Source organism: Serinus canaria, chromosome 8 (genome assembly GCF_022539315.1).
Source record: "Serinus canaria isolate serCan28SL12 chromosome 8, serCan2020, whole genome shotgun sequence".
NCBI lineage: Eukaryota > Metazoa > Chordata > Aves > Passeriformes > Fringillidae > Serinus > Serinus canaria.
This window is the reverse complement of record NC_066322.1, coordinates 23,792,892-23,807,770: the sequence shown is the minus strand read 5'-3', so window position 1 is coordinate 23,807,770 and position 14,879 is coordinate 23,792,892. Positions and strand designations below refer to the sequence as shown.

At 41.6% G+C, this 14,879-nt stretch overlaps 1 protein-coding gene across 2 annotated transcripts; it reads left to right on the top strand.

Moving 5' to 3' along the window:
* Positions 1-8: 8 nt before the first annotated feature.
* Positions 9-14,845, top strand: TRMT1L (tRNA methyltransferase 1 like). 2 transcript variants are annotated; one of them, XM_018912019.3, is made up of 16 exons: positions 9-216; positions 2,614-2,766; positions 3,613-3,675; positions 4,467-4,580; positions 5,552-5,616; positions 5,961-6,090; positions 7,550-7,673; positions 8,086-8,165; positions 8,428-8,671; positions 9,330-9,542; positions 10,325-10,515; positions 11,840-11,918; positions 12,593-12,759; positions 12,960-13,019; positions 13,372-13,498; positions 13,630-14,845. In XM_018912019.3, exons 1-16 carry the CDS (start codon positions 78-80, stop codon positions 13,997-13,999), a joined length of 2,319 nt encoding a protein of 772 aa, XP_018767564.3. In that variant the 5' UTR covers positions 9-77; the 3' UTR covers positions 14,000-14,845. The 2 variants fall into 2 exon arrangements, with proteins under 2 accessions (XP_018767564.3, XP_018767563.3); XM_018912018.3 differs by having other exon boundaries at positions 3,613-3,723.
* Positions 14,846-14,879: the final 34 nt, after the last annotated feature.

Here is a 14,879-nt window from a genome sequence, read left to right as displayed (position 1 = left end):
CCGGGCGCGGCTGGGAAGTGTAGGCGGAGCGCGCCGCCCTCGGCGTGCGGGTTCAGCGGCGGCTCCGCGCTGGGAAGATGGCAGCGCTAGAGGCGGCGGAGGCAGCGCTAGAGGCTGCGAAGGCCGCGCTGGGGCGGCGGCAGGAGCAGCAGGAGGAAGAAGAGGAGGAAAACCACAACCATGACCATGAAGGCGGCGGCGAGCCGGCGGCGCACAGTGAGAGCGGGCAGGGATCGGGCGGGTAGGGGGAGCAGGGCCCTCCGTGCCGGGGCTGAGGGCGGGCGGGCGCCATGCGGAGCCCGGGCGGGTTTGAATTTACAGCCCGGGCGGGTTTGAGTTTACACCCGGGGGCCGCTCGCCGTCCCCGTCCGCCCGCGCCGGGGAGCCCTGGGAGGCGCAGGATCCTGGTTCTCCCGTTTTCCCAGCGCAGTGCGGGGCCACACGTGTTCCCGCCGGGCCTCGCTACGCTTGAACCCGCGCTCCTGTCGCTTCTTTCTTCCCCAAACCTACTGATACTTTGGGAATAAATTATTGTTCCATGAGCTCCCTAGGGGAGCCCAAACTGCGGCGTGGGCCGCGCAGGCTCAGCCGCGCGTCTTTCCTCGCAGTTTTTTAAACCAAAACGTCTTTGAGCCATGTGCTCCGGGACGAGCCTGCTGGAGCAGGGAGGTTGGACCACCGTGGTCCTTCCGACCTGGTCCGCTCTGGGATTCTGGAAATTGGTTTTGCTGGACTTCAGATCCCCAAGTGAGCCCTTGCTGCCAGCCCTTTGCTGCTGCAGCCTTACGGTTGGAGTGAACTGACTCTTCTAATTAATTTTATTTTGTGTAAGTGTACTTTAAGCTCTCTGAAGAAGCGTTATTCTGTGTGTCATCAGTGATTCCCGGTGGGCATTTAAAAAATCCTTACGTCTTGGTTCGATAGCAGCCTGCTTTTCTTCATCATTCAGTGTGAAAGTTTATCTCTCTTCTTGTACATTTATATATTAACTAGCTTTTACATCCATAGTATCCTTTTCAATAATTTTAAATTCACCACGTGCTCTGAAGATGCAGACTGTCCAACTCTGCTGGTTTTTTGTCACTGCTGTGCTCCCACTATATATTTTTATAACTGTTTCCACTTTTCCCGCAACTAATCAATAGGTGTTAGAGATTTCTTACCAAACATATTTTTAGTTACTCTTTTTCTGTCTGTCTTTGTAATAATAACACATGTAGAAACTATTACCAGGAATCCTGCATCTTTTTAATGGAGCAGTAGGCTCCCTGCAAATCTTTCTTAGATGAGTTGTCGTCTTAAAACAGGTCTATGAGGAGCTCAGCAGCAACTTTTGTAGCAGAGCACCTCCTGATAGATTTTAAGATAGGTAGAATAACTTTACTCTATGCTTCTGTTTTTTCGGGTTTTTTGAGCCCCCGTCTTGAGGTATTCCTGCCATTTCTCTTTCTGTTAGTTTTCATAATAACAGATATTTTTACCCAACAGCAATGTTTAAAAGAAAACAAAAAAAAGTAGCCCAGGGGAATCTGAAGAACTGCTGTAAGATCCTTCCAGACTAGGTGGATAGGGAAGACCAGTGAAATCAGAGAATCATGGAATGGTTTGGGTTGGAAGGAACCCTAAAGCCCATCCTGTTCCAGCCCCTGCTGTGGGCAGGGAGACCTCCCACTATCACAGGTTGTTCTCTCCACATCCAGAGAACAACCATCCATTCCTGCATCCCGGTTTCTGTGTCGGGGACAGACAGCCTGTGGTTGCCGTTTGAGCCCTCTCTGTACCTCCTGTCTGTCCCATCCTGGCTGAAAAGCCTTGGCCTGCTCTGTTGCTTCTCAGTAGTTGCAAAGTGATGCCAGAGCTTTGTTGTTACCCATGGTTAAAACTTCACTTAGTCTCACCTGTTCCCTGGAATCTTGCTGGGAGCAGGACAATATTTATAAATTTATGTGGCTTTCTGAATCCTTTCCTTGGGCTTCATTATATTCTTTGGACGGGGGTTAGACCATGCCTTCTGGGGATTTCTACTTCTTCCTTTAGTTATTTTACCCGGGTCTAACTATTCTCATCATTTTATCTCTCCATCTCTCAGCCTCTTTAAATGCTTGAAATTCTTCACCAGGCCCATCTGTGCTGCCCCAGGAAGCAATTCATTTGCAAATGCTGATGTCACCAGCACTTACCCTCACCACTGCCTCTGCTGATAGCAAATTCCTGCCTTAGTCCCGTCTTTCTTACTGTTTGATTCATGAACTAGACTGTTATCACACTTTTTAAGCTGATAGTAAATTGTCTGGGGAATTTGGAGCTCCCCCTTGCCTGCTTTGCTTTGCTTCACTGCATCCTGCCAGAAAACAACGTGTAAATGTTATTTTGTTCACCTGAAACATCTGATACTGATGTGTGAATAGTCATTTCAGCTGTCCAGGATTACATTATTCCACAGCGATTTCCAAGGATAATTGCAGTGAAAATTCATCTGGTACTATTCTCCTACATAATATTTTTCCTCTTTCATGCTTGTAGTCAGCACCAGATTATTGGAAACAAATGAACAAGTTTGTATCATTCAGTTACATCAATGACACTTTTACCGTGTTTTTGTTTGGTTTTAAGATGGTTTGGTGGTCTCTGAAAACATGAAAAGCAACAACGCTGATGTGAAAAATCCCAAATCAGAATTGGAAGCTGAAGACAGAGGAGCAGAGGAAGAGCGCCCAAGGGAATCTGATAGCAACATTTTGGATCTATCATCTGATTACCCACGAGGTTTGTTAATAAACTCTTAATATTTGTGCCATGTGCTGGAGGAAAGGTAGAAATACTAGGGAGGAAAGGTAAAGGGAGTGTGTGAAATCTCATTTTAAAACTCACCTCTGGGTCCTGATTACGTGGATCAGTTGCTTTGTCTGGTATAAGAAAACCTGAAGATTTATCCTGTGAAAACATTGTAAAGCTTAAAATTGCTACTGAGTCTGTGTTATAGTGGACTGGGAAGTTCTGTGTGCTGGAATCAATGAAGCAGATTTCAACCTAATTTTCTTGGTATTAGCAAATTCTGACTGATAAATTGAAAATTCAGGTGGTAGATTTAAAGGTTAAATTGTTTACTAAGGGAAAGAAAAAAATGGTAGAATTTAATGTATCCTGACTCCACAGTGAATAATTGTTCTTAAATTTGGTCCACTTACAGTTATTATTTAGTTTTGCGAGTGAGTTCATATGATGTTTTTGTACTGCTTTTGTGCATGATTTGCATTCACTAACAGTGCTGGGCAGTAAAACCAGGTGTAAAGGGAATGTGACTTGATCTTTTCAGCTGTTTTTTTTTTAAATTAGGGTCTTTCTGTCTTAGAAAGTTTGTGTGTCAGTATTAAAAGGAAATAGAAATATATGAAAATATATGGATCTTATTAAACAGCTATTCTGGGGATAATATTTGCAGTCATTTGTGCTGCCATGGAAGTAAAAGGACAAAACCAAGTATTTTAGTCCCTCGTGCAGTCATTCTTACAGTGCTAGATTTGATATGTTGCACAGAAAAGTAGCAGTAAACTAAAAGCAATTTTTAAACTAAGAATGTTTAATTTATAAATATTTCTGGCATTTTTTTAGACAAACATATTTCAATTCAGAGACACCTTGCTGATCTAGAGAAATTGGCTGACCTGAGAGAAGGTGAGTTGTCCACAGCAGTGTCCCTGAATACAGATCTTCGTGTTAAAGGTATTTACATTTTTCTTTAGATTTTATCTTTATCACACTTCAATATATTTATGATATTTAAAGATGAGGGGTTTTGTTAAAAAAAGCCTTTATGATTTATTCTCATCTTCTAAATTCTGCCTGAGAGGTTGTTTGACATTCAGCTAGTTTTTAGGTAGGTTACTGCTTCAAGGGCTTCAACAACTTTGTATTCAGCCTTGCCTGTGCTTTTTGTGTCTAACATGGAGGATTTTTAAGAATTATTTTATATTTTCCTAAATTACTTAATACAGAGTATATTGCCTTATTTTGCAGCTTAAATAGATATCAGCTGCTTGTTTTGTCCAAAAGATCCAGGAGTTAGAACAACAAAATCTTATTTTAACCTCCTGATTTGTTGGAGGTTTTGGTTTGGTGGTTTCAAGTCTTTGCATGTCATCTGTAAAGTTCTGTTGTCCCTCAGTACTTTTCAGAAGTTTCATTAGCCTCATGTTGCTGGAGTAAAAAATACTAGAAACCAAAACCCAAAGGTGTTAGAAGTTAATAATTTTTAAAGGTATAGTGATTTTGGTCTATATTCTTTAGAGCAGAAAGAGGCAACCCATAAATTTGGAGTTTGTGCATGAAATAGAATGTTCCTTGAGGATTTCAACTTTAGCTAGTGTTGATTTTCCCTTCAGCCTTTTTTCTCTTGGCCTGCATCTCAGCTAACAAAAGTGATAACTGCATTTCATGTTTCTCATAGTTTTTAATTGTATTTTCAGATGAAAGGAAGCCTTGTCCGTTGTGTCCTGAGGAGAAATTCAAAGCTTGCTATAGCCACAAACTCCATCGTCACTTGCAGAATTTGCACTGGAAGGTTTCTGTTGAATTTGAAGGTAATGGCAATTGGGTTTGAATAGTAAATACTAGAAGAAATTGTGGGTATGTTCTGTGTTTCATATTTCAAAATTCCACTTGACTTAAGCATTTTGTTACTAGCTCTGAATTAGAACAATATTTTGACAGAATTTTGAGGTGGGATGGAAAATGTAAATGTGAAAGAATTCTATTCTTCTCCAGCCAGAATGGTTACAGTTATGCATTTTCTCTTTAGAAAATTATCAATAATTGCATGGCATGTCATAAAAATTACAATTAAATTTAAAATACGTGTGCAATGAAAACTACTTCAATTAAAGTTTTAGTTATATATTAATAAAAATCAGACACACATGGTTGATCAATTTTGGTGGATCATAAAGATTCTGTGGGTTCTGACAAACAAGTCTTGATGTAGTATCAGTACTTAGTAGCTTTAATTGTTTTTTAATGAACTCTGTGATCTGCATGTGACATGCATTAAAATCCCTGCAAGAAGTTTAGGAAGGAAAATAAAGTGAGCACTGTGTTTTTTAAAAATCCAAGTGTATGGGTTTGTGGGAAGTCAAGTGCCTATTTAGAGGATGGGCAAAATAAAGTTGAACTGTGAATGTTCCAGCTGGAGTATCAGGTATCTCATTTTGGTTTTCTTTAACTGTGCAACTTAGGTTTATAGATAGAGTCTTCACACAAGTCTTTTAGCCAGGTAACAATATTTTTGTGAAAGACTCACAGGTACTTTTGAATTGGAGACTTGGTGTAGCTTTGTAAGATGCTCAGAGACTTATTTAAAAAACTTTAAATTCTTTGCCTTTTAAAGTTTAGAATGTGTAATTAGCTGATAAATTTCCCTGTGCAGAGCGGGAATGTCCCAGATAATTGGTGATCTTCTCTTGTTGCTGTGTGGTGAAATCTGAAGTGAGAGCTTGTGGTGCAGGGCACAACCATGCTTCTCATTTCCTGGTTTGGGATGGCATTTGTTTTCCAGGGTACAGAATGTGCATCTGTCACTTGTCCTGTCGGCCAGTAAAACCCAACCTTGTTGGAGACCAGGTAAAAATGCTGAATCCCAGAAATTCTTGTTACTGTACAAAGTGAGGGAATTGGGTGACTGAGGGGAACTTCTGAGATCTCCTTAGTCTCCAAATACATCTTGCTGTTCTGTGTGATTCCAAAAGCTTGTTGGTCCAGGATGTGTGGTAGAATCCTTGGGTAGCTGCATGGGGTTGTACCTCTCTCACTGTGGGGAGCTGCCTAGCTCAGCTCTGGCTGTAGATTCCAGATACTTTGTGTGCTCTATAGGTATCAGACAGATGACTTCTCATATGCCTGTGTTCAGTTCTACTTCAAGCATGTTTTATGTATTCTGAAACTACATAAAAGGCTCTATTTTACAGACCCTGTCTAAGATGGGAGCTCATTACCACTGTATCATCTGCTCAGCAACAATAGTACGAAGAACTGACATGATCGGTCACATTAATCGTCACGTGAATAAAGGAGAGTCTGAGTCCAGGTTTATCACAGGTGAGCTCTGACTGATAGGAAACCTTCAGTCTTTTTCTGTCATATACCACCTGCAGTAACACAGGAAAAAATCAGAAACAGAGTTAGCCTTTCTAATGAAAAGTCTGCCCTTAAAATTTCAGAACTTTTGTTTCATCAAAGTTGTGATTTAGTCTTGCACTGACCAGTTCCTGTGTTCTTATTGAGCTAACTAGTACTCCCCTCACCCTTAATATTGTAAGTTTGTGTGTCTCCAAAAGAGTAAGGGACATGGCATCCACAAAAAAAAAAAAAAAAAAAAAAAAAGTCTGGAGTAAATCTTTCTGCAATGAAGAATTCATAGCTTTTTATCCAGACTGAACCAGCCTGGGTTCCCAAAACAAGGTGATGTTTTTTCAGTCTCAGAAAGTCATGATAGAGGTGTCAGTAATTCTTTGGTAAATTGCAATCCTACCTGACTTTGTCTAGAAGGAGACTTTGGTTTCTAAACTTGCATAAACTAGGTCAAAGGCATTTTAAATAATTGGAATGCCAGTAGTTTGATGCCTGGGCATCAGTTTGGATGTCTGAAAACCAATAGTAGTACCACATTCCATATCTTTATAGATTTTGTGCTGTGAAATACATTGATCTCTCTGTGCTTCCCTTCAGAGCTGTGAGTAAAGAATAGCCCATTTTTTAACAAAATGCATGAGGCAATTTTTCCTCACAGAGGGAGGAGAAATCCAGAGGTTTTGTGATCTGTAGGCACTTGGCAGCTCTTGGGGCCCTTAAAGGTGGAGCAGATACACCATGTGTGTATTTGAAAGCAGTGAGAGAGGCAGGGTGAGCACTGGAAGATATCCAGTTGGTACAAATTTTTCCTGGTTGTTCCTAGGTACATTTTAGACTGTGGATGAATTGCTCAGAGGAATGGCAGCCTGGGTTTACAGCTGTCAGATCTGAAAGCTTCTTTTGCCACAAGCTGTCTACATAGAGCTCTGGTGCTGGAATTGTCCATGTGCTTGTGCTGTTTGTGCACATTTCATGGGGCTGTTCAATAACTTAAAATAGATAAAGGATTTTCAGAGATTTTTGCAGTTCATTGAGACACATTTAGTTAGGACTTTGATAACAGGATTTTAATTAATTAGCAATGTATTATGTTCAAACATGCAAAACAAATGTGCTAAGTCTCAGGCTCAGGGGCTGGCTTTCTTAAACTGGAGTGGATACATAAGAGCTCAACTGATAAACAAATCTGATATTTTATGAGAGCAAAATTGCAGTAGAGCATGATCCTTATTTGCCACTCTTGAGATTAGAAGTTAAATTATTACTCCCCTCATCCTTGTAAACTGGTCCATGTGCTGGTTGGCTTGCAGCATGACCCAGACTTCTTGCTTTATGGGAGCAGTTTTTTAGTGTAATTTACCAACTGTGTTAATATTCATTTCAGTTCTCCCCAATTCTTCCCTTCTGCCTCAATTACTTGTTTCAGTTGGTGCTCCGAAATCATCTTATGAAGTGGTGAAGGAGTCAGCCACAGATGTGCAGGTTCTTCCCAACCACTCCACACCACAAAAAACAGATTCCTATTTTAATCCTAAAATGAAACTCAACAGGTAAGAGAGCAGGGAGTGGGAGGATGTGTCAGAGGGGTGGGGAGTTTATAGTAAAAAATCTGTTTTCAAAAGCAACCCTGCAAAACTTCTGTTCAGAGGGCAGGAGAAAGGAGTTTCTCATCAGAAAATTCTTCTTGACAAATTATATTTAGTCCCAATAACATTATATGTGAAATAGTGTCATTTCTTAAGTAATTAAGTATTTTCCTGTAATTAATAGATATTACTTTAAGAATTCTCTGCTGTAGAATTCAGGTTTTCAGCATAGCTAAGGTTTTTATTTACAGTTCTTCCCTGTAAAAAGTGGAGTTTGGCTTAAATATCCCTCTGTTAGTTTAAAGGGAGATAAATAAGGAAAAGGAAGCAAAACTGTTCTTTCAGCTTACAGGCTGTGGCCATTTTTATCTTCCAGGCAGTTGATATTCTGTGCACTGGCGGTGCTTGCTGGGGAGCGCAAACCCATTGAATGTTTGGATGCTTTTGGTGCCACTGGTAAAGTCCATTTCTTTAATATTTTGGTTAATATCCAATAGGTGGAAGCAGCAGAAATTCATAACTGACATCACATACTCAAAAATAATGTGAGGTACACAATAATTTTCTTTCTTAGGCAGGGAGTCCTGAGCTTCCATACAAAAAGACAGCTGTCAAAAGCTGTATTAAGGCTTTTCGAAAAGGCTGTAAATGCTATTAAAATTCAGTGGTCTTCTTAAAATCAGGTGTCTTACTGTCCTTAAATTCTGTTTTTCTGCAGGAATCATGGGATTGCAGTGGGCAAAGCATCTTAGAAGTTCTGTGAAAGTTACAATTAATGATTGTAATGAAAATTCTGTGACAATGATTAAGGAAAATTGTCATTTAAACAAAATGAAGGTGAAACTGAACATTAAGGAAGAAGACGATGGTGAAACTGTGGGAAATGGAGAAAACAGTGACACCATTGAGGTGACAAAAATGGATGCCAATGTTGTCATGCATTTGAGATCATTTGATTTTATGTAAGTGTTGAATGTTTCTGTCAATTTTCTGGTTTGGTAATGACACACCCCACTCCACTTCCTAGTATATGATTATTTGGAGAAATTGGAATGATAAAAGAATCAACCAGCAGTCACTTGAAATGTAATTTTGTTGTCCCAGAAATAGTGTGGGGACAGAACTTAATTGTTAAATGTTTTAGAAAGTGCTGGAAAAATACTAGTCTTTCTGGCATTCAGAATGGGTAACAAATATACATAAAAATTTTAACCCAGGCTGAGCTTTTAAATAATTACATTGTCTGTTTGCTGAAGGAAAATACCAAATCAGTTTTGGGTTTTTTTTTTTTTTTTTTTTCATTTCTGTTAGTTTAAAATGCTGTTTGTTGTATCTTGTTTTTATCTATTTTGCAGCATATTAACTTTGAATTAAAGCAGGCTGATTCTTCCAGGTTGGGTATATAGATGCATGCATTTAAACCCTGTGCAGATATCAAAATAAGTGATGGAATTTTTTTGTGTTATTAATGACTAACATTCAGATCTAAGAATTGCTGGAAGTTTTACTTCTGTTCCTTCTTTCTTCTTTATGTGATCATAGATGAAGGTTATGAAATAGTGTGTTCCTCCAGACTCTGGAGCGTTTATAGACACTCAGTGGTACATCCTTTCTTTTCAGCCATTTGGACCCCTTTGGAACTGCTGTGAATTACCTGGACTCTGCCTTTAGAAACGTGAGAAACCTTGGGATTGTGTCACTGACATCCACAGACATCAGCTCCCTCTATGCCAAGGCTCAGCACGTGGCCCTGCGTCACTATGGCTGCAATATTGTCAGAACAGAGTACTACAAGGAGCTGGCAGCCAGGGCTGTAATTGCTGCTGTCACCAGGTACTGCTAAACCAGTTCCAATTAGGGTAAAAAATTATTAGGTAATTATTAGAAATAATTAGAGACTGGGCAAGGCAAAAAAGCATCAGTGGGGGGGGGGGGGTGGGATAGTAATGTGAAAAAAAATACCCAGACTTGCAAACTCTTCTATTTCTCTATTAATTTTGCTGTTCTAGAACTCCATAGGACTTCCTAAATACAAAATAAACTGCTGGAATGGCTTCTAGCTAAGCCTTTCAGTTAAGACTTGAGTCAGTGGAACCTCTTGTTAACTACAGGTCCTCATGCTTGAGGTTAAAAAGATGGATGTGATTACTGACTTGTGAAATCAGTTATTTGCATATAACTAAACTCAGTCTGTTAAATTAAGACCTAAAACATAATTGGAGAAAAAAGGTACAGGTAAGAGGAGGGGACAATTGCTTGGGAAAGATGAGGAGGAAATGAACTCACCAGAGGTTTTGAGAATGCCAGAGCACAAATGCTGAGCTGAATATGTTTAGATTTCCCTTGTCCTCTCCCTGCACCTGTGATGATGCAGGTGGCAGACCACTATTTCTAGCTGTGATAAAAAGAAGTAAAATTAGATTTGCTTGGCCTGCCAGGAAGGGCACAAAATGAGGCACTTTAGAAAGAACACTTCCTCCTGCTCTCCAATCTTCAGTACCCCTCTCTAGGAAGTGGACGAGCTCCAGAACTGGGCAGCAGGTTCAGGTGTCCATGGCAGTGTTTGCCTGCTGAATTCAGTACAATTTGGTTTTTATATGTGTTTCTCCCCCCAGAGCTGCAGCTCGCTGTAACAAAGGCATTGAAGTGCTGCTGGCAGTGGCTCTGGAACACTTTGTTCTGGTGGTGGTCAGGGTTTTACGGGGCCCAGCCACTGCGGATGATTCAGCTAAGAAGGTCCGATACCTTATCCACTGCCAGTGGTGTGAAGAGAGGGTTTTCCAGAAAGAGGGCAATATGGTGGAAGGTAAATGGCTTTTCTTTTGCAGTTTGTCTCTGTCCTGTGCCTTGTTTATATTTACATCCCATTAGTAGCAATTCCCTTGTATGTAACAGTGAGTGGTATGTGTGAGGTGGAGAGGGCACCGTGCTTCATGGCCATGGGCTGGATCAGTTGTCTGGATGGATTTTCCTATAAATGGACTGGATTTGTGGCACAAAATGCTCAGGTTGTGGCTGCCCCATCCTTGGAGGTGTCCAAGGCCAGGTTAGACAGGGCTTGGAGCAGCCTGGGCTAGTGGAAGGTGTCCCTGCCCATGGCAGGGAGTGGCACTGGATGGGCTTTAAGGTTTCTTCCAACCCAAACCATTCTTGTTTTGGGTTCTTGAGACTTGTTTCTTGAGACAAGTTCTTAAGACTTGTTTCTACACAGGACATCGTCCCAGCCTGCTCTAGCTGCTGGAGCTGCCAGGATGCCTGGTATGTCCATGGATCTGCCATTTCAGGAAAAGCCATAGGATAGGGATAGCCTTTGATATTATTGGGTTTCTTCAGATGGCAGCAGCTGGATAACTTTTGCTATCAGATTGCTTTTCTGCTGCGTTTCAGTTCCTTAAAATGCAGTGGAATGAGCAGTCTGATTTTCCCCTGCTGTTGTTAATGGGCTGTCCCCACACATAGGTTAGCAAAGACAAGAGACAAAAATTGCACTCCTGGAGATGCTGGTTTGAATTAATATAAACCCTAAAACCTTGTTTCCAAGTTAGAGGCTCTTGCATAGCTTGCTGTCAGCTCATGGTGTCCTTGCCCTGCTCAGAGTCAGATGCAATGAGCCTGCTATTAAAAAGTTGTTAAAAAATCAGATAACAGTTTTACAGTTGGGGATGAGTAGCTGAGTACAGTGTTTTGGTAGAGATCTTAATTGTAAGTAAACTATTTGCTTGATGCCTTAATTGCAAGGGTTACAAGACTTGTAGGTGGACTGTGTTTTGCAGATGCAAAATCTGATGTTTCAGATTTTGTAGTTACCACTTACTGTTAACCTGGACAGCTGCTTATATAACAATAGGAAGGCAGACACTTTCCTTGTTTCTTGAAAGAAGCATGGGGAAGTTATGTTGTTTTTTTTTTTTTTTTTCCTTCAGTGTTTTAACACTGATTACAGATAAAGTCATCAACCACTAAATCTCACCATGAGCTGCTTGGCAGAAGTGAAAATAGTGTCACACTTCTGCTGTTCCCCTTCCAAATACCTCACTGAAGTGAGCTCCCACTGCATCTCTCTGTCTGTGCAGTAACACAGGCATGGCTGGCTATTGCCAAACAATTTAACTGCTGTTTTTCTGCTGCAGAAAACCCTTACCAGCAGCTGCCCTGTGACTGCCATGGCAGCATGCCTGGGAAGACAGCAGTGCTTCTTGGTCCTCTCTGGTAAGTTCACATCACAGGACACATTTGGAGAGTCACTCTGGTCCAGGAGCTCTAAAGCTCAGCTGTTCATACCATAACAATTTTTATTTAGGAGGTACAGCAGTAAGCAGGAGCTCAGGATTCAGAGTATGGATTTAAATTTAGTGGGGTATTCAGTTTTTCCTTTTGTTCAAACCAGTTAATAAATAGTAACACATTTTAAATTTCACATTCAGCACTTATGGAATATGTCCTGCACAGGAGAACCTGCCTCTCTGTTCCTCTATTTGCCAAAAGTAGCTCCTGTTACTCTGTACTTGTGGAGAATTTGTTAAATAAATCATTACATGTGCTGATGGTAATAAATACTACATTGCTTGTTAAATAATATTTGTAGAAACAAGAATAAATCTTTTTACATACTTTAGCCATTTCAGATTAGTATTAAAAATGGTTTACAATCAACAGTACCTTTGTTGTGCGGGTTGAATGACTTTTTCTACATCTTGGGGGAGAAATAAAATTACTGTTTTTGAGATCTTGATTTTTAAATTATTTTTTAAACAAGACCAGTGTTGTTGTCATTGCAAGAAATTCAATTCAGTGTAACATAATTGCTGATCAATTTGGGCAGAGAATTTTGGAGCAGCTTCTATTAAGAAGCCTTAACTTTTGACTTCTCTTGTGTTTCATAGGTCAGGAGCTCTCTTTAACACTGGATTCCTCAGGAGGATGCTCCTGGAGGCTGTGCAGTATGGCTTGGATGAAGCTCAGCCACTTCTGAAGACATTAGTTTGTGAAGCAGAGTGCACAGCTCCCAAACATTTTCTTACCCAGAGTCTTGGTGACGAGAACAAACAAGGTAAGAAAAGGGACAGGCTGTTCACAGAGGACTGGCTTTGTGGTGATTTTTAGAGATGCTGATCTCTGATAAGTTACTTAACAGCAGTGTATCCATAGAGTTGAATGCATTATTGCATAATGGAATTATTTCATTCTGTGTAGTTAAAGCATGTTGCCACTTTACAGTAGAATTAATTTTGCCTTTTAATTGTATTCTAGAAGAGTGTGGCGTATATATTAGAACACCAAGTACTTTTGCAGAATCCTACTTAGTACATGGTAAGTGGAGCATTTTGGTGTAGCCTTTTTTATATTTAACAGTATTGCACTCTGGAGTTTTTTCCCAGCCAGTACTGATTGTATTTTATCTTTATCCAGAATAATATTTATTGGTAAAAGCAGAATGCCAAATACTCAATGAAGCCACTTGAATTTACTTGTTACTGCTGAAAATGGCCTCTTGATTAAATTCAGGCCCGATTTTACCTCTGCAGACACCAGCTTAAAAAAGCAGGCACACAGCTGAAGTTGCTTCGTGGCTTTGTTTTTGTGTGTACTGTCTGAGGCTTTGCTGGTGTTTTTGGGGTGCCTGTGAGTGCTAAGTGGTTTCTGTGGCCTTGTTGTGGTGCAGGCAAGAGGAAAAGCGAGGAGGTGCTGCGCAGCGCGGCGAAGCGGCAGCGGGTCGAGCACAGCACCGAGCACCCCCCGTTCTACTACAACATCCACCGGCACAGCATCAAGGGCATGAACATGCCAAAGTAAGTGTGGGTTCGCCTTCCAGCCCGGTCTGACACTGACACACAGCTTGTTCTGAGTCAGCCCTGTCAGCCCTGTCAGCCCCACGTCCGTTCTCAATGCGGGGTTTTGGTTTTGCTGCCTTTCTTCCCAGGTTAAATAAGTTCCTGAATTATCTGTCAGAGGCCGGATTCCGCGTGAGCCGAACCCACTTCGACCCCATGGGAGTCCGCACCAACGCGCCCCTGGCGCAGTTCAAGACTGTTCTCATGAAGTACAGCACTCCTACCTACGTGGGGGCACAGGCAGAGGGCCCTGTGCATCTCCCTGGAGAGATCCAGGTGGGAGAAGAGGTTCCAGCTGCTGCAGTGATCAAGGTGGAGGAGGCTGAGTTAGCGGAAGATGATAAATCAGCTGCTGCAGTGATCAAGGTGGAGAAGGCCGAGTTAGCGGAAGATGATAAATCTGTGGTCGCTGCCGCCGTGTTCACAGAGTCCTACCCCACTCACTGTGCTGCTGAATAATGCAGATGGGTTTGTTCATCAGAATGTTACAGACTTCCAGCACACCCTATTCCAGTAAACCACTCCTTCCTCCCAAGCTGGAGTTTGACCGTTTTGAGCTGCCTGTTGTACTTGGGACAGTTTAAACTTAGGTAACAGAACTTAGCCCTGATGCCAGCATGGCTGTGGTCACAGAACCAGCACTGTGGCATGGTTGTGGAGTTACCTGCTTTTATGATCACCTCCTTTTCACACTGAGGCATGGAGGCTGCTTCCCAGTCTGTCCAAGCTTTACTGCCAGCACTGCATCCAGGAGGTGGGACAGGGCCAACAGTGTTCAGCATTTTGGAATATGACATTATTGTGAAATAGCCTGTTCCTAAAATGCATCATTTCTAAAACCTAGCCAGCTATGATCCAGAGAGAGGGCATGTTAAGGTAAGAAAATAACCCAGGATAAAATGCCCTCTGAGTTAAAGCCAGGCAGTCCTGCCTGGGTGCATTGTAGCTCCAGGCTGCACATGTAACTCTGCATTCAGGTCTGTTTCCAGGGTTCTGCCTCCAGGCAGGAGCTGATCCCAGGAGAATAGGAAGGAGCGGTGACACGGCTGCTAGCGAACTTCAGTTTGTACCCGAATCGTAGTGAATTGTGTAGTCACTCTAGGTAGTTGTCTGCTCAGAGCTTACAGTGGTTGTGTGCTGCAGAAAGGTACAGGGACGAGGGACCACAGTGGATCTTCAGGTGAAGTTTGTGGTGAGTTGTCAATAGTAACTCTGAGCTAAGATCTCTTCTGTGAAGGAGCAAAGCTGCCAGATGTTGGCAGTTCTGTTTTCCTTAAATACATGGCAGCATTCCAGCCAAATAAGCTTGCCTTTGTCCTTTCTTTCCCCCACACTTAGT